Source organism: Fringilla coelebs, assembly GCF_963513975.1.
Source record: "Fringilla coelebs genome assembly, chromosome: Z".
NCBI classification, from domain to species: Eukaryota; Metazoa; Chordata; class Aves; order Passeriformes; family Fringillidae; genus Fringilla; species Fringilla coelebs.
This window is the reverse complement of record NC_140031.1, coordinates 57,867,198-57,886,978: the sequence shown is the minus strand read 5'-3', so window position 1 is coordinate 57,886,978 and position 19,781 is coordinate 57,867,198. Positions and strand designations below refer to the sequence as shown.

Below are 19,781 nucleotides of genomic sequence, written 5' to 3'. Positions count from 1 at the left end.
ATCTGTATTTTGCACACAATGGCAAGATGCAAGTTCTTGTGGCTCCTGATATATTAATTGGGAGACTTGGGTCTTGTGGTAGTCCTTAAAGCATTATGCAGCACAGGCTAGACTCCACAGCAATACATAGACACTCAGCCCGGAGCCTGAGGCTATGAGATGGGCACCAGGGACAATGCAAGATCTGTGTGAAAGGAAGATGGAGCAGAGCACAACATCTCCATCCTGAATCACATGCTTTCAGATTTAAAGCTCTAGTGTCTGAGATAAAAGTAAATTTTTCTTAGCAACACAAAGACTTTTCAAGCTAACTTTATTTTAAGGTGTACTCCTAGATTTGTGGGTGGTAGGACAATTTGCTTTAGTAGAAGGACTCATATGATGATAAACATATCAGCCACTAACTTCTCAGCTGTAAAAGACTTTACACTGCATGCAGATGTCTCTGGAATCCTAAAAGGAGACACCACAAATAAGCAAAGATGTAATAACCAGGAGTAAAATGTAAATAGATAGCTTATATCCTGTGTAACTATATAAAACCTGTTCTGTACAAGTGTTCATCTCTATATACAGAGCAAACACTAGATTCAAGGACAAGTGAGGATAATGCGTTCAAATTACTTCCCAAGGAAATGAATGAGGAAATTCTTATCATGTCATTACTGGTCTTATATTTGTGTTTGGTTTCTTTGAAGGAAAGACCCTTTTAAACCTCCTCATGCTCTGTCTCATCTACAGTACAGCATGCTGTACAGGTGCCTTTATCTCTGCCTCTACCCACTACTGAATGTGAAATTGGAAAGGAAGTTTCCGGCCTCCCAAAGTCAAGGAGCAATTCCTTTGCTTGTTCCACTCATGACCACGACCCATCATGGCTGGTGCTGTATTGAAATCACAGCTATGCACAAGTCTCCCTCTCCTCTCCCACTCCAAGGAATTGAGCAAACACTTATGGGGAATCACTGGGATACTCAAAAATGAGATAATTCATGCCTCATCCTGACATCTGGTCTCCACCACTGGTATTAGCAATGCCATAAATTTAATTACATGTCATGTGAAAAGTACTTCCTTCTGTCTAGTTTAAAGTGCTGCTAGCAGTAGCTGCTAGGATGTTCCTTGGTTTGGGGACAGTGAGGAGCCTGTTCCCTGCTCACCTTATCCATCACACCTGCTTGATTTTTAGTGTGGAAAACTCAACTAATTCCTCCTACAACGGAGATCCATCTCTTTTTCAAATTCCCAACTCCCTGTTTGATATACCCTTTTTGTGAGGGGCTCCAGTCACTTCAGAATGCTTGTCTCAGTTTGCTCTGGTCCCCTTTATCTGATAGCTATGGATATTCTCTATCCTCCACTCCCTTCATTGTTCTGAAGGAAGCTCATTCTTTCTAGCTAGCCAATGGTTTAGAAGAGAGAGAGGAGTTTTAACTGCCATATAATTTTTTGTCTGAAAACCGCAATTCATGAAATGTTGTGAGAAGGTCATAAATTTTTCAAGTGCCTTCCCAAGGTCTATGTTAGGGGACAGAGCTTTTTGTGAAAGGAAATAGCAGGCTCAAATGCTTTTAAAGAAGAATTTTGTGTATGTGCCTTGTCTAAAGCCTCACTGCAGCTCCTCATTGCAAGAGGCCACTTTGTGATAATGACTCAAAGGCAACATGAACCTCCTGCCAATGTCACAGCGGAGCAAGCTTCGGGAGTAAATTGAATAGCTCACGCATATTTGTCATTTGTTGAAGGTCTAAGGCTGCTTTCTTCCTCCTGCAGCTTGCCTTGTTACCCTGTAATTAGGGCCATGATTGTTTCTGCAGCATCTCAGAACCTTGGGATGACTCTGGTGAGTGCCGCAGGTAGGAGGAGACTTAATGAGATATTCTGGGTTTTCAGTTACACCCACGCCACCCCACTGAGGTCAGTCAAATACTTTGGTGTAATTACAGGCAAACTTGAAATGCTTCCTCCCCATAAACCTTTTGCAATGTTTAAAATCAAACTGCTGTATTCACCCTTTACTGTCATAGGACATTGCCTGCAGGTACACACGCCAGCACCAACACAAACAGGAAAGGCATCCTTTCCCAGAGCTTCTGCCTCTGCTCCAGGCCAAGCCAAAGGCTCTTCTTCAGCGCTGGCATTAGAAATTCCATGAGGAAGTTTCATCCAATACCTAAAAGAAGAACTGAAAACTTCCTTGCCAGTTTGCTATTTGGCAATTCACCTGACCCAAAACCCTCTGCCTCAAAAGGTAATAGAGATAAAAATTCCGATTTCACACTGAAATCTAATTTGTGGGAAATGCAATGGAACAGTGCTGACTGCTGCTTCAGTGGTCTCTTGGTATCTCCCTTTCCTACATCATGTATGCCAAGTGCAGGCAAGTCGACACAAAAGTGTGAAAAATTTTTGGATGGCATATCAGGAGTCAACTTTCATCCCAAATATTGACCACCTCTGGAATGTGGTCTATTCAAATTGATAGAATTTTCTGCACTAAATATATGTTTTCATTCCTGTTACTTGAATTTTGGTGTGACTTGCTAGCCTGTTGATTTATCTGCGATGCAAATTTGTCCCAAGACTATATATGACTTTTAAGAAACAGCTGAAGGAAGCTAGTGCTTTACACTTCAAAGGGACAGTCTCTTAACTAAGCAGCAATGGCATTGCCTTCTATTGTCAATTAGTCTGCCATCTCCTCACTGGTACAAGAATTAAGACTACAAGATTAAAATAAAAATCTAGACTGAATCTGGCAAGTCCTTTTTTCTGAAGGGATGGCTCTCCAAGGAAAACCTTCCTATTTTTAAGGCTAAGGCAGTTTTCAGAAGTGGTTTACAGGGGAACATTTTTGTGGCCTGTGGCAGGGTATTATTTTAGTAGCTAGTAATAAGCAATAAAATGTGGCCAGGAAAAGACATCTATCTACCAGAGCTAGAATGCAAAACCAAACAACATCTAAGTCAGGGGAGTATAAGAAGATTTGCTTTTTTCATTGTTTTAATTTGATTGTTTTATGTGCTGCCGCATAGTAGCACAGGATGAAGTGGAGCAGCAACACTTCAGTAGAGAGATCAATGAAATGGCCTTGGTAAAGAAAAGGTCAGAAGTTCTCAACTGATAGCTCCTCAGACAGCTGGAAAATGCAGAGATTTGAACCAAAAAAGTTAATATATCAGTGGAGAATACAGGTAGTTTTTTGTTAAACACACTGCATCTTCTAATGTTTGCCCTGGCTATTTTGTTGGTTTCCTTACAGATGTGTAATTGCTAATTTCTAGACCTGTGTCTGTAGAGTGACAACTTCAAAACTAAAGGTTATCACACAGTATACTCCTGAATTCCACAAGTCTCTGGTGCCACAGGCTGGTGGAGATCAAGCTCAGTTTCATATAAATAACAAGATGGAGTTGCACCTAACTCAGTACAAAACCAACAGGACCATCCACATACTCTTTCCTCTCACTTAGCAGTCCCTGTATTTATTGCCTTTTTCTACACTTTTCAACATTAAAAATGCATCACTGAGAAACTGGAACTTCAGTGGTTTCACTAGCTGGATGCAACACTGAGAAAGACAGGAAGTTTGCTCTTTACCCACAGGGGAAGAAAAGCCTTTTGCACACCACATTCCAGTAGACTATTCACACTGTCTCCCCACATCAGAAAACTGCCATTCACATGCTCCTGTTGGACTGGAAGGACACCTCTCAGGAAAATATTTTACCTTCTGTGGTGTTAGTGCCTAATCCACCACAACCCTTTGTACATTTCAGTGACAATAACTCCATTAATTTCCAGAAAATGCTCTTTCGATAGTTGAAGCTAAGTATAAGGCTACGGCTGAAATGTGGTTTATGGCATTTTTTTTCATTTGTAAGCAGGTGTTACTTCTAAACTGTCAGAAATTCATCATCAAATTTTCAATTTCTTTTGTGATTTTTTGTTGTTGTTGTTGTTGTTGCTGTTGTTTTGAAGATTGAAGAAGAGCAAGAGCCCTACTTCATGTGAATTCTACCAATTCACAAAGTGGCACTTTCCTTCCCCTAAGGACAGAAGAAACATTCTCCAAAACAAAGAAAAAACTGAGCCCAGGTCTGGCAATGACACCGTAAATCATCACAAGATTTACCAGTTTGTGGCTGTTCTACAATAGACACTTCTTACATGACGCAGGAATTACAGTTAATCTGAACACTGGCTATAAAGATTGTACCTGAAAAATGCAGTAAGAGATTAAAGCAAAATCATCCAATGGAATTTATTTTGCATGTTAAGAAAAAATTAATGAGGCAGCTTCATTCTGTGTCTGAGTGATAAGCATGCTCATAACGGGACTATTCCCATGGCTCTCACCATACAAGAGCTCATGGCTTTAAATATATTCTTTTAATATCACACAATTCATACATAATGGATATGGGGAACATAATTCTTAACTCATGTCAGACCTTGGAGACTGTACAGTTTTAGGCAGCAGGCCCAGAAGCTGAACCTGAAAAGCTCTTGCATGGCTTTTGTGGAACTGGTCCTGTTAATGGACCAGTTCGATGTCAGTGCAAATTCCAACAAAAATTTATAGGCCCTTCTATGGCCTATAAATAGCTGTCTAATGCATAAAGGAATAGCTGTCTAATGCATAAAGGAAAAACCAAAGGTCTTACAGACCCTACAGATTTCAAATGCTCAGAGGAGGCCCAAAAAATGCCTTCTTGGAACAGCTTAAATCTTTATACCCTGCCCTAAATTTTCACCTTTATCAAGGGTAATTTCTGCATTTGATGACAAATCTCAACAGTATTGATGGCAATGACTGCACCTCTATTTCCAAAGGAGTGATTTCAGATTTGAGATAAAACTGGAACATCTTAACCATCTCAGTCAGCATCCTGTCAATAAATGTCAGCCTTCAGACATCTGTGTGAACTACAGATCAGATAAGCAAGCAAATGCCTCTATTCAATCATAGTCCTTAATCTTGGATTAATTCAGAAACCTTTCAGCCAGAGATTCACTTTGAGAATCAATACAGCAAACAACAATAAATCTGTGGAAATCCTTTGGCAATGTACTGCTTCACTGAGTATATAAATAGTCTTCTAGGTTTTGTAGAAGTGTACATTATGAAAGTTGATAATGCAGTTATTAAAAAGCTAGTTAGCAAAATGCTTAAGATGATAGAAAATGAATACAAAACTGCAGGTCAGAAATGTTGCCTCCAGGAAATTAAAAATTCATTTCTTGGCAAATAGTCAAGATTATAATATTGTTCCTTTATCTCAATGCACACTTTACCTTCTGTATCTCAATGTACCTTCTACCTTCTGGTTGTACAATAGCAAGAGGAAATCATCTTCACATGCTAATTTTAGCAGACACAAAAAACTCAGCATTTCTTATTTGTTTGGCTTTGTTTCTGCCTATTGAACTTCTGCTTCCTGCCACTACTTTCACTAGTCCTTTTCTCATAAGTTGACTGGGCTGTAACTAGAAGAGCCAAGTGAGGAGAATACAGCCATGCAGCTTCTGCATAACTGAACCAGCTCACTAGTGAAGAACTAATTTATAATGACCCCAGCAGACATCAGAGAGAACCAACCCTACTCCTACTCCTCCAAGACATTCCTCAGAAAAAAACCAAAGACATGCATAATTTTACTGCTACAGGACACACCAGGATCATAAAAATTGTGTGTAATTCTTCTTCAGGAGCGATGCCTCTCTTGCATAGCCGCTCATTTAGCGCACTTGGCCAATGCTTGCCTCTTGCATCCTTTCTCCATAACTTATCTCCAGAGCCTGTTCTCTGATGTTAAATCAGGGGGATGCTCCATGGCCTGTTTCTTCTCCCCAGGCACCCCAGGCAGACTTTGAGTAAGGGCAGTGCTGTCCATAGGCTCAACACAGTTCCCAGTGAGGAACCAAGCTCTTCCCACAAATCCAACAATTAGGTCCATTATGATTGTGTATCTATCACTTGTGGATTGTGCCTTTAAAGAAAAATCTATTTCACCATCACTTGTCCTAATTCATCTGAGTTTGCCCCAGACTTGGATAAAAGATTCAAAAAGGTAGGCTTTTTAATCCTTTCAATTAAAATCCTGACCCAGGACTAATTTATTATAATTCATGACCTAATCCTTGGTGCCTGAAAGCTGCCCTGGGAAAGCAAACAGGCTGCCCTAACCTGGGACAGGTCTGGGCAGAGTGAAGAGCCTACAGAGTCCTTATCTCCTTCACTGATGAAAAATGAAAAATCAGTTCCACTAAAAGAGGCCTTCAGTGATTTCTTTTTCCTGACAAGAACTGCATCTGAATTTTCATCTAAATCCTATTGCTCAAATTATTTCAACTTTGCTTTAAAAATAATAAAACCTTAAAAATACTAAAGCTGTGCTTTAAAAGTAATAAATAGAGGCCAGTATTATGAATGTTGAGGAAAGCTGACAAGGAATAGAGGAAAAAATATTTGACAAATCAAAATAGCAGCATTTTTCTACTAGTTCTACCTCGGACCACTGAGACCAGACAAGTACTGTAAGGTACACCAGTAGTGTAAACCCTTGGGCCAATTCTGTTGTCAGTTTGAACAAATGGATCCTGCACAGTTCACTCTATGTACTTGTGACTTGCTGCAATTTCTGGGCCAACCTGAGCAAGTAATTTAAGCATGTGCCTGATCAAAAGCACATTTAGGAGCCTGATTGCCTGCAGAAGGCAGAAAGTCAGTCTTTCAAGAACACCTCTGCACTTTGAGCAATGCCTTGAGCTAATTGCAAGATGTGGAACGGTAGAAGACAAGGGGCTAATGTGTGTGTCTCAGGCACTGATAGCCACATAGCTGTGGAGCCAACCAAGGATTGTTGGTAGTGATGGCCAGTTACCATCCATGACTGGAGAAAGGGGCCAAATGGAAGTAGGGCAGTGCCTTTCTGGCACAAGTGTCCTTGTTCTGGCTCCCAGAGCTAAGCACAACAGAGTACAGCTGAGGCATGGGAATGATGCTGAGGAGCCAGCATGGAATGTAAGAGGGGATCTAGAGCACCCAGGATCCCTGAAGCCCCCCAGCCCATTTCCATAAAGGTCAACAAGAATGGGCTGCACAGGATAACACATTTGCACAGAGAGTGAGAAACTTAGCTCCAGTGCACGGAAACTTCACATTGAAAAGGACTACAAAGGCTGGACACACGTGTTCTAGGGTTGTGCATACCCATCAGCTGCATTGATGCTGGAACCAGGACTGGTGATACCGCCCTCTTCCTTTCTTTTTTTCATTCTCTCTCCTCCTCTTTGATCCATCTCTCTTTCTCTCTCAGTCCCTCTCCTTTCATCCCAGCCCTTTTTCCAAAACCCACTGCCCCATGCTTATACAGGAGGTCAGGGATTACCATACACATTTCCATGCCAAATGTGTAATTTATTAATAAAACTTAGTAAGATTTTGCAGGCACTCTTACTTTTGTCATTCCTCTCAACCACGAAGACCTATGATCCTTGGGTGCTCCCTTCCATGTAAGGGTGGGATGCCACATGGGACTAACGCTGGACCCATTAAAATGGAAGTGCACAACAAATCAAGATCCTTGTAATCTAGATGTAGCTAGGCATAAATATTTACACTTTTCCTTGAATGGGCGCTTGCCTTGAATTAAATATTCCAAGTTAACCAGCCATGCTTACTCATTTTATTTTAATATTAAACCACACAATGCAGGCTGGGGACTCCAGTTAATACTAGGACCAAGATTAAAGAAAAAAGCTGTAATATTATTACAGAGAAGCAATAAACAACAATTTTCATAAATTTGATGAACACTATGAATCCACAAAGAATATTGGAGTGTGATTTTCCTGCTTTGAATAATTTTAGTATATTATTTACTTGGAGTTATTTTAAAATGCTGCTACTAATGGAGTAGGAGAGGCAGGAGGGGAGGGATACTAAAAATAATGAAAGACGTGTGAGGGTGATGTGTGCATGTACCAATTTGCAGGTGTACACAGGTATGTGCACATGTAGTTATGCTAAATGTCCATGAAAATTGATCTAAAACACCATGAGAGGAAGGGATCTGTAGGCACAGCAAGCTTTGCAAGGATTGCAGATGTTGTCAGCTTGTAAAAATGGATCCTGCGCAGTTCACTCTATGTACTAAGTCTGGATTTTGGAAGTCAAAAATGTAAACCAAACATGTGTCTGTCTAGTTTGGGTGGCCACCTGAAATTAGGTATATTATACAGGTGTCCTACCAGAGAAACCAATGGTGAGCCTGAAGGAGAGCATTTATTTGTTCACCCAACACATGAATGGAACAGGAGAGGACAAATTGCGTGGAAGGATTGATTTGTCACTGATCAATTCGGAAATAATCTTCTTCCTTTTAAAAAGAGCACATATACACACCCCAAGCAGGGCATTTGTGATTTATTTTGCCAGTCTTTGAATTAACAGGCCACTGAATAATTCTGGAGATGGAGAAAAACCAAGACATCTGCCTTAGCAACCTGGATTTTTTGGGTACAATTCCAGCTTGGTTTTAGATTCCCTAACTGGCTTTGGCAGATCTAGAGCAAAGAATTGCAGTGGCAGAGACCCTTCAACATTTGTGTTTGTGGCACCAAATATCTGCCCTCCACATTTTAACTCTTGACAAGCCTTTGCCCATTGTCTCAATGACAGGGGCCAAACTAAAACCCAAGACTCAAACTGTTCACATCAAAATCCAGCTGTTTTCAGTTTGCTTCTTCACTTTTATCCCAGGAGAAGAGCAGCTCTGAATCTAGGTTAAGAATAGCTGCCTTCCTGTTTTAAAGCTATTTAAGAAGTTTCTAGTATATACGGTCTGTATGTATAAATATTAAAAAGGGACAAAAAATCCCTGAAAAATTCATGCAATTTTTAAGAAAATAGCAGACCTACAGTAATGTGTAGTTGGATCTAATATATCTGATACTGCTCCCAGAAGGAAGCAGTTCCTCTTAAAAATGGGATTGAATGCTAAGTAACCTCAGATAGCCACAGGCAAATGTAACCTGCAATAGTATTTTGAAGCTTACTAAGAAAATGAAGAGCCTTCTCTACTTTCTGCATTACAGCCATCCTGAATCAGAAATATAAATTTGTTCATCTACTAAATCAGTCATTCCCCCACTCACTCCACAAGCCCTTGCCCAAACCAAATTCTCTTACAGGATTCAGGAAGATAAAATGCCTTGTTGCCAACATTTGGGTACCCCTGTCTACTGTTCTCAGTACTCTGAAACTGGTGGTGGTTCACACAGCAAATACCTTCTGTACATAAGAATTGGACACAGGGTACATAAGGACCAGAAACTGAATCCTGGTGTTCATTTAGTGGGCAAAAAAACACAAGGGCAAATGTTCTATGTTCTCTCCTCTCCTTCTCCTTCTCCTTCTCCTTCTCCTTCTCCTTCTCCTTCTCCTTCTCCTTCTCCTTCTCCTTCTCCTTCTCCTTCTCCTTCTACTTCTCCCTCTCATTCTCATTCTCCTTTCCTTTTTTTATTCACCCACTAGGGTGGTTTTGACAACATCAACACAATACTTCGGGTTAATTCCAGTTAACTGGGTATGAGGGGCTGGCACATGGAGCTTGAGACCGGTTCACAAGTCACTCACCTTCCACTACCACGTTTGCGGGTTTCGAATAGGCTGTGCCCAAACTGTTCTTGGCTACACAACGATACTGTCCTGCATCTTCTCTCTGAACATTGTGTATCCTTAAATTCCCAGAATCAAGGACGGCAATGCGAGCAGTCTCCTGCCGGAGGAAGGAGCCATTGAGGTGAGGACTCTACATGCAGGCTGCACACAAACAGCATGAAAAATCTGTTTACAGAGTTTGGGTTTACATGCATGAACACTATACATGTCCTACAACTCAAGGGTTTGGGTCCAGCTCTTCCTGCTCAGCATTGTCATGACATATTCACCCAATGCTATTTTTGCAGATCAGTGAATTATGGCTTCAAAAGAGCTTTTATTTAAGAGAACACCCCCAAGTTCTTTCCTCAGTATTTGGCCATACTTAGTAGTTACAAGCATATATCACATAAAATATAGATACACAGAGAACATTTGGTTCATATGTAGAATCATTGCAAATGAAGATATTTATGAGATGAGCCCTGGATTTTCCAAATGCTTCCTTTCTAGCTACTAGAATTTACAAATACTATAACTAATGCTAATATTTAACACAGTACCTTTAGCAAATAATTAGTATTACTGAAAACCATTCTTACTCACCTTCACAACTGTTTCTCCTTTGACCCATGAAACAGAAGGTTTTGGATTCCCCATTGTAGTGCATGGAAGAACAGCCTTTAATCCTTCTATTATTTCCACATTTACAGGTGGACGGGTTATTTTGGGTCCTAAAATTGTAAAAGCCAAATATTAAAGTTGGGATGAAGCCACAAGATAATAGAACAAGACAAATTCAGAAATTACATGCAAAAATCTGCTGCTTTTTCTGTGTGTTGCTGAAAAATAAAGCAATCTTTCTTGGTCTTGAAGTTATTTGGTAAGAAAGAATTTTCTTCAGCACAGCATTCAATTTAAAAAGCAGCAAAAGCAGCTAACTTGCATGGGTTATTTGTTTTCCTGTGTGGAGTTTGACAGTCATTTAAATTAGGGCCTGGGCTAAAATCCAAATTCAGATAAGAGTATTTCCAGTACTGAAGAATGTTAGCATTCCAGGTTCTGACATTTTTCACTGTGTAAACACTGTCTTGTCTCAAAGCTCAGATCTGGGTTGAATTGATTTTGAAAGAGTTTTACCCAGGCTTGCCTTTAGCTCAACAAGAAGGGCATGTAAATGCAATTAATATCCTTAACTGAAGGATTTATAACTATGCTAGTGAAAAGGACAATTGAGCCTTAAAGAAAAAGCAATCAAACTCCCTTAAAGTTAATGAGGGATAAATTTAAATTCATTTTACTGAAAGAACATGGCCTGTCTTCATCTGAGCTGAGAGTATAAAAGATTATTATCTCAGTATTTTGGGAGATCTGACATTTTGAGGCCCTTGCATGATAATGAGCCAGCAGAAACACAAGTTTCAGAGACCATCATCTCCTGGTCGCCACCTGCAAGTGACTGGGATGATGCAGAGTTCCAGCATTACCAGACCTTGAGGGTCATCTCATTAGCACATACAAATCCTTTCCTACAAACAGATGCTTTAGCCAGAATATACCTCCACTGCCTTTTAAAGTGCTTGTGTAAATAACTCAAAACATGTGAGTCCAGCTTTACTGAGCTTGGCACATATGTAGCTCCCTGCAAGAGCAAATCTTTTGCCTTCCATGTGGGACGATGAGATTTACAACATGGTGCTCCAGAACATTCAACACTGCAATTGAGAGCATCTGAACATAATTTAAGTGATTTTGCCGTCCTCAGGAAGAAATCTGATTAGTGAAATTTTGCAATTGAAATTCACCAGGGACCTATGCAGTACTGCCACAGAGGACTAATCTATCAAACTCTTTTACAGAGTTTTGCACAAAGGGCATTCTTCAAAGCATCAGGTTTTCTCTTCTGATCTTAGAACAAATGTGTATTATTCAAAGTAAATAATCACAACTGCATTAAGTTATGATCCCATATGCCAGGTCTCTGACTCAAAGAACTGCACCCATCTTCCCAAGAACATGGGTTTGCCCTGACCATGGATCCCCAGGTGCCATAGATGGGAGTCTGCTCAGGCTTTCGATTTAACACTCGCGTGGCGTCAGGGAGAAATTGCATTCCCACTTACGCATTTTCACCTGGAGAGCCCCACAGCTCTGTGCAGCTGCTCCAACTCCGTTATCTGCTGTGCAGCAGTACACCCCATCATCACTGTCCTCCACGCTCAGGATGGTCAGCAGCTGCCCGTTCCTCTGGATGCTGTACCGTGTGTCGAACAGCCTGCAGGGCACAGCACGGATTGTCAGGGACAACCAGGGACAGAGAAAGGCAATTGCATTTTAGTATGCAGACTGCTGATGTCACTACAAATGGCAATAATACCTCTGATTTTCAAGCCACAAGCAGGAGGAAAGGTGCTGAAATGTTGAGTTCAGAATTAAGATTCAGATTTTCACTAGAGCATGCAGTTCCTGACTGTCACTAGTGTAGTGACAATTCTTCCACCACCCAGACATTGGTAAAATCATTAGGCATCATGTTTGGGGTTTTGTCTGGCCAAGGTCAGGCATGAGCACAAATAATCTGTTCCAGCCAGCTCTTGGTTTAGGTATCATTGTTCAATGTAAGAGATAGATGCTTATATAGGAACTAAAGCTAGCTGAAATTGTTTAAAGAAACCTTCTTCAGGAAAAACAAACAAAGCAAAGCAAAAAAAGGGGTTTTTAATTAAACAGATAACGTTATGGAGATATTTTTAAGGTTGTGAAAAAAGACACAAACCAAAGACCATGAACTTTTGTGTCTACATCCTGGAGTAGTTTTGTCTGTTTGTTTTGCAAAAAACCGCCAAACCAACAAGCAAAGAAATGTACTGAAGCCATCTGAAAGTTAGAGGATTCAAGGATAGCTGTGGTTTAGTGGCAGCAGGCTTTAACCTGGATATTTCAGAGAACTGCATAAAGCCCTGAAGCTGGAGCAACAAAAAATATGGGATATTGTAACAATGTATGCGGGGCAAAGACCAATTTCATAAGTGAGCATGACAAGAGAGGTGTGGTATGTCAGTAGGGGGGGTGTGTGTAGTCAAGTGGGAGAGACAGGGAAATCAGAAAGAAAGATGAAGAGAAATCAGAGATGTGGCATTGACCTTCATTGCAAAGCTATGATAAATATAAAGAAATAGCATAAATAAAACACAAAGAAATTCACTGTTCTTAGTGTCTATTTTCACACCTTTGTCGATGCTTTTAGTAAGCACCTTTATGCAATTGGACTTTGAGTCTAATGAACAATGAAAAAGGGTTGTGACCTGACGATTTTATCCCAAGCAATCACAATTATCTGACCACTACATATGTCAGGTTTTGTCTTTCACTGTTAAAACCTGTACAGTAGTCATTGACTAATCTGAATGTACCATTATGATGGTTTAGGCATGTATTTCCTCTCAACAGCATTTCACCACTCAGTATTACATCCCCCTCCTCTTTTCCATAGTGCAAAAGAGGTCCAGACTCTGTCCCCTTCTTGTCCTAAGGAAGGCTCATTGTGGGTAGCCCTGCTCTGGAAGATGGACCAGGTAACCATTTGACTCAGCACAGGGCACCTGCTGGTTTACTTGCACAAGTTTTGATGTCAAAAGGAAAGGCGCTGCCAGAAAACTAGTGCTGACTGTATTCTCTGTGCTCGCCCTATTCCCATTGAAGTTCAAAGTTTACAAACTGTTTTGTTGTGCAGGTTAATCTTGCTGTCTGTCCAGGATGCTGGTACCTTGGCAGGAGAAGAAAATTTTGAAAACAAAATAACTGATATTAATTGCTTTCAATAACTAGGCCCTTTGAAGTTTGATACACACACACACACAGAGGCACAGAAATGCATTTATATGGGGTTTTTTCCAGAAACAAAAAGGGTCTTCTGATCTGATGCTTTTCCAGTGTGCAAATACTTTCATCCAAGTTTTTAAAAAGTAACAAATATATTCAGCTTATCTTTTCCTCTTCGGTCCGAGCTTTTTTGTATCCAGTAGCACTGAATATTAATGCCTTGTGAAACGAAACACTTGCTGTTATTAATACTGCTTCAGCAGTCCCTGTAAAGGAATGAAGCACCTGAGCTCTATGACCTTACCAGAAGAGGTATTTTTATCTTTATTTTCCATTTTGGTCAAAGCACTGTCTCAAAGAGAGCGGAATGGCTTCAAGAATGATACGTTTGGCTTCTGGAAGGGGGGATTGAGGTGATTACTGATCTGGATTTCAAATTACCTTGGAACACAGGGAAGAATTATCATTTTAAAGACATGAGGAGAGCAAGACACAGTCCTTCATGGATGGCTTTCTCTCCCTGCTTTGATTTTCAGTCATGATGTAACCAATGGGGAAGGAATTAGGAGAAAGGTGACCTGATTTGAAAATAACATCCATGGAAGTTCAGAACTCCATGCTGGAACAAAATCAGGATCAGAAGATTAGGGCCGAATTTTGCTGAGATTGCCGACAATGAAAAAAAATATTTCTGAAGGCCTATATTCAATTTGTAACTTTCTGCTTTGTCCTTCTCCAAAGTAGTTTTCCAAGCAATGGGACCTCCTTCTGCTGCGGACTTATTTGAGCCTCCTATGCCAGTGTTCAAAAGCTTTTTGGATGTTTCACCACAATAGTGAGAACCATACTTCAGGAGACCACGTGCCCAACATGCACATCTCCTGTGGAGACTGGGTATTGACTGTGTTATACAAAGTTGTGTTGTACTGCATTTTCCCTCACAGAGTAAGTCACTTACAGCCATTTGGAATGAGAAAATTATGTGAAGCCATGCAGCAGATGTAATGTGATTTCAGAGCTAGAAGATCAAGTAGAGTTTATTTTGTAGAAACCTGTCTACTGTAAAAGAGCAAAAACAATGGTAGCAACTTCCATAACACATTTCCACACTTCCAGAAGGCTGTCTTCTTTGTTGACATCTTGATGCCTGGTTGTTAATGTCTGACAGTGCATAACAATGAGAAGAGAGTTTCCAGATCCAGAACTAGAAGCAAACAAGTATGGCACAGCACAACCCCTTTCACGCAAAGTTTCCAAGAACATTGAGACAGACAACAAACCCTGCTAAGCTCCTTTTGAATATTATACAGCATCTTCCACCTTCATAAATGGATGAACTGAGGAAGAGAGCACATTGAATTGTCTGAAGCTGGAGAGAAAACTTGCAGCAGAAACCAATTCTCTGCAAGCTCAAAGGTGTGAAGGTGCAAGAGCAACCCTCAAGTGTTCTTACAGCTTCCTCAGAAATACAGAATCCTAGATAATACTAGATAATTACAGCCACTCATTCTCCCTCCTGCCACAGACTGATTTTTATATTTCCAGATATCTCCTGTGTCACGGAAAGAAGCACTGCCAATTTTGGCAGAAGGTGCTGGTGAGGGCTGGGGCTGCTCCCTACCTGATGGGAATGCTGTTGCGTGTCCATGTAATCTCTGGCTCAGGATATGACTCCACTACACAGACAAACTTGGCAACGTCTTCTACCAGGGCATCCACTGTTTCCAGAGGAGTGCTGATCAACGGAGCTGTGTGAAGAAGAGAAAATGAGAACACACCTGATGCCTACTGGAGAGAGCCACATAGCCTCCCAAACACCTTTGGTGGAGGGACACATGTCTCTGCAGGGTCACTCAATGGCATTTTCCTTTGAGGTCTTTCCATAAGATGCAAAACAGAGAAAACCAAGCTCCAACAAGCTCAGCACATCCAGTGTTTCTGACCCACCTCTTCCTCAAGACTCACAGCAATAGGTGAGCATACTGCAAGGACACAGCTGAGGATGTGCCACTGCTGGAAGGGTGGCATTGCATAGGCTGGAAGTGCGAGGGGCAGCACATAAATTAAAGCCAAACTGACCTGCCACAGGAGTGGGAAGAGTGCCTCCTTGTTAGTGCATGAGATGTGGGCTTTTTTGTCAATATTACAGGATTTATTCACTCAACTACTTTAAATCTTTAAAGAAAAAACAAAAATCCAAACCAAACAACCAAAAAAAACCTTGTTATATACATACACCAAACCCATTATATAGCACTTTATTTTTCTAAGCCAGGCTCACAAAGACCGTTCAGGTCATTCAGATTTGCGTCATGTCTAAGGCTCATTCTCATTTTCTCACATTTTCTAACCAAGAAGCATGCGAGTGAGAAGTTTAATAGCTATGCCTAATGCTTACTATCATAAACCTGTAGTCACACATTAGTTGAATGTATCTTTAAAAACATTTTCCATCACTCTGCTGAAAGACTTGTAGCACAACTGGAAGGGATCAAAGCATAAGCCTAGCCACTCGCTTTCCCTGCTCATGTTATTCATTGCAGCCACTGCCTCCAAAAACACTTGAATGTCTTGACCAATGGCTGCAAGAGACACAGATCCATATTGGTTGGACTGGATTTCACTGGCAACTGTGGTGAGATAAACCAGTTTTTACTATATTTACTATATTCCTGAATCTCTACCTTGAAAATATATCATGGATATATATCAGGAGTCTTCCTGTTCCTCACTGAGCATGGCAGTTTCTGGCCCCTTATTTTTTCACAGAGAATCCCAACTGCTGTGTATGAGATTCAAATTCAGGCAAAAAGTAAACTATATCCATTTTACAAAAATAAACTATATCTATTTCACCCTTCCCTCCCTAAGGAATGGGCAAAAGAGAAAACATTCAGATTTAAGTGACTGAGAATAATAGAAAGTCAATACCTTAATCCTTTTTCAATTTACATGGAAGTCAAAATTAGAATGTCTTCGGAGTTCTGCCGGAATGAAGCTAGAGGAAGAAAGGATCAGCTTCCACTATCAGGTTTATGTAAAACTCTAAATGCTTTTGACATTTGATTAGAATTAATCTGCCTCAATAATATTCCTAGATTCTATGACTTTGGATCATATAATTGATTGACAATAATGACTATACTTATGTAAATCTGAAAACAACACCTAAGATAGCTCTAAAGGTCGTATGGATGAAACTTCAACTAGAACAAGTCTGTGACAAACTCACTGTGTAAGATCACTGCTTCAAATTGTATCATGCACCACTTTATTAGATCATTTTGGGTCACATTAAACAGATAAGATCATCTGTATTGTTCCCCAGATGAATCCCGTGCCAGTGAAACCAAATGGAAGACTTCTATAAAGTCTTCATTTTGCTGCTACTGAAGGTTGTCTTAGGAGAATAACCCCCACCAATGATCATCCTGTCTGCTTTAAATGAGATGTTGCTATTTCGTGACAAAATTTATCAGGCTTTAATGTCATTAACCCCAGAGTTTTGCAATCTAATTTTACATAGTATGGTTTTGTTGCTGTTGTTCACATTCCTCGATTTCTGGAAAGATGCTTTTCTAACCCTGAGAAATGTAAATTTTTACAGTAATAATAATTCAAAGCAGCCAGTTTTATAACTCTTGTAATGGTAAACACAGCCACTTCAACAAGAAATAAAGCTATATTTGTGCCAAGAGCTGGTGTGCATAATGACAGTATTTTGTTCTTTGGGCAAACAAGACCTGTCAGGTTTCTATATTAAATAAATTCTCTAGAAACAATTACATACTTTTAAGTGTGTCTTTTATTCAATAGATGACAGAATATTGCATAGACATGGTCTGACCTGGTTCCTTTTGAAAGCCAGCATACAGATTTTTGGGTAGAATGGAGACACATGCTTCTAAGAAAATAGTGTCCAAACTAATAGCACTACAGTGACAGGAAGAGAAATAATTTTAAAGCTGTCTTCCTAATTCTGCATCCTCAGAGAGCAGCCAAGCCATGACAGCAGCAGGGATGTATAATTTTGTCTTATGCTCTTTTCACGTTTGTGATATTTAACCCAGGCAAGGACAGTGAGCAGCGGGACTTGCCGTCATTTTGTGAGGCGGTAACAGAGTTCCAAAATGGCTGAGATGGTACTTACATCTAAAAGCCATTCAAACAGCTTGAGTGCTGGTGTCAGTCCACGTTTTCTTCAGAAAGCACTCTAAACTCATGATGTGTGCATTACCATATTTTAACATAGGAAAATAAAATCTGAAAACTGTATGGACATATCTATCGTCGCACAGAAATGGAGCCAGGCCTTTCCATGTGCGTATACTGGGCCTTTCTGATATTTTAAAGGTATCCTCGTGGCTTTAAATAAATAGAAAATAAATTAATCTATATATGTGTAAAGCCACACAGGTGCCATTTTTCTGGATGTCAGCTGTAGTTTCCCGAGATAGAAAAATGACCCAAGGCTGGTCACGGGACCATGAGAAAGCCAAATCCCCTTCTGTCCCCATCCCACCAGAAGCTTCCAAATGTGTTGGCTTTGGATTTGGATTCACAGTTTTGAAACCAGACCAACCAGGCAAACAAAACAAAACAGAAAACAGAACCAGTCCTTCTCCAACATTGCAGACACCTAGAGAAATTGCAGTTTGTGTGGAAAAACACAGCTCAGCTGTGATGTCCTAGAAAAGGGAATGTATCTATTCATTACACTGTGACGCCAGAAAAAGAATCTATCCCTGTCCTCTTTGATTTTCTTGTCTCTCCAATACCACTTATCTTACCACAATATTCAAAAACATTAAGTTCACAAGCTTACTTCAGTGCCTTACAAATATACCAATATTTTTATTTCAAAACATTTTTATAAAGAAGATATATTATTTCTTTTTTTTTCATTTTGGGAACAACTTGACTAACAATTGTAAAAGCATAGCCCTGCAAGAGCAGCAATGTTGGCCTAACATGTGAATACTGGCATTCCCCTTAAGAATTCATTTTGTTTTCCTGAAGCAGCGAAGTTTCTAGTAAGCGTTGAATTTCAAAAGCTTTGGATTGTAACTCTGAATCACCGTTCAGCAAAAATTGTTGTCCGCAGGTTTACCAAACGGTGCATCTAGAATGGTGCCACAGTTGCATTTTGTACCTCAAAGACTTTTCTAAACAGATTTATTTACCAATTCTTTTGTTAACTAAAGGCATGTGAGCATATGCCTGTATGCATATGTGCGCACAAGATAGGAAGAAGGTACGATAACTTCTATGTTATATCCTATAACACTGCATATTTGTACATATATATGTATTCTTTGTAAAGACATCATAGATATTTATTTCTTTTGAAGCTTTATATACTTAAAAACCTACACAGGTCTGCTGAACGCAACGGATCTTGTGCTCTGCAGCAACTGGTGCTACCAGCCATTAACACTTCTGAGCTTCCTTTCATGTGAGAAAATTACATCCCACCCAAGCTGAATGCAAAGGTGTCCCCTGCCTAATACAATGGCCTATGTGCTCTTCACAGACAAAGAATTCAATTCCACACACAAATATGAGAATATTTTCACTGCTATCCTTCTAAAAGCAGAGAAGTGACCATTGAAAACAGACAACTTTTGTCTTTTTTGGGAGCACTACAGCACCACCCGCCCCACTGTTAGCAGAGACATCTTCCCCTTTGCAAAACCTCCTTCAGCAAATGGCAGAAGGAGAGCAGGGAAAAAGCAAACCTTTCAGAAGTGTCTCAGCCAAGCTGAGGGCTGCCAGGGTGAGGACGTGCACCAGGGGCACCTTCAGCAGGTCATTCATGTTTGATCCAGAAGGCATCCAGCTCCTTCAGGCAAGGCGTGCAGACTTCCCAGCCGGCTGCATTTCGGAAGCAGTGTTCAAGCAGAGCTTCTCAGCAAGTGACAGAGTGGGGTCTGAGGGATCTAAGTATAATCAGGAATTCTCCCACCCAGTGGTGGTGACGGACGTGGCCAGCTGGTGTGTATCCACTTTGGTCAGTGTGAAAGCGTGGGGCTCATGAAACAAGAGAAAGCAAATCCCTTCTGAATTCCTTCTAAGCAAACAGAGAACAGTACAATGGGCAAATGCATTTCCAGGGCAGTACCCTACCCCAGCGTTGCAAAGTCATCAGACCTTTATTCCAGTACACTGTAAGTGCAATAGTAGGAAAAAATGCTTGCCAGTGCTTTTTCCCTCATCTTAGTCCCCCTCTTTTCCAGTTTATCTCCTCTCTCTCACACACACTCCCTCTTATTATAACCTTTCAAGATTGGCT

General features: G+C 40.4%; 1 protein-coding gene across 1 annotated transcript in view; it reads right to left on the bottom strand.

Moving 5' to 3' along the window:
- Window positions 1-19,306, bottom strand: part of MUSK (muscle associated receptor tyrosine kinase) — a gene marked incomplete at both ends in the record, with an annotated part of 53,921 nt that extends 34,615 nt beyond the window's left edge. The window contains 5 exons of the mRNA XM_084225401.1: window positions 9,644-9,785; window positions 10,274-10,401; window positions 11,791-11,942; window positions 15,111-15,237; window positions 19,228-19,306. Of these exons, the coding sequence (XP_084081527.1) occupies window positions 9,644-9,785; window positions 10,274-10,401; window positions 11,791-11,942; window positions 15,111-15,237; window positions 19,228-19,306 (628 nt within the window). The remainder of the gene's footprint in view (window positions 1-9,643; window positions 9,786-10,273; window positions 10,402-11,790; window positions 11,943-15,110; window positions 15,238-19,227) is intronic.
- Window positions 19,307-19,781: the final 475 nt, after the last annotated feature.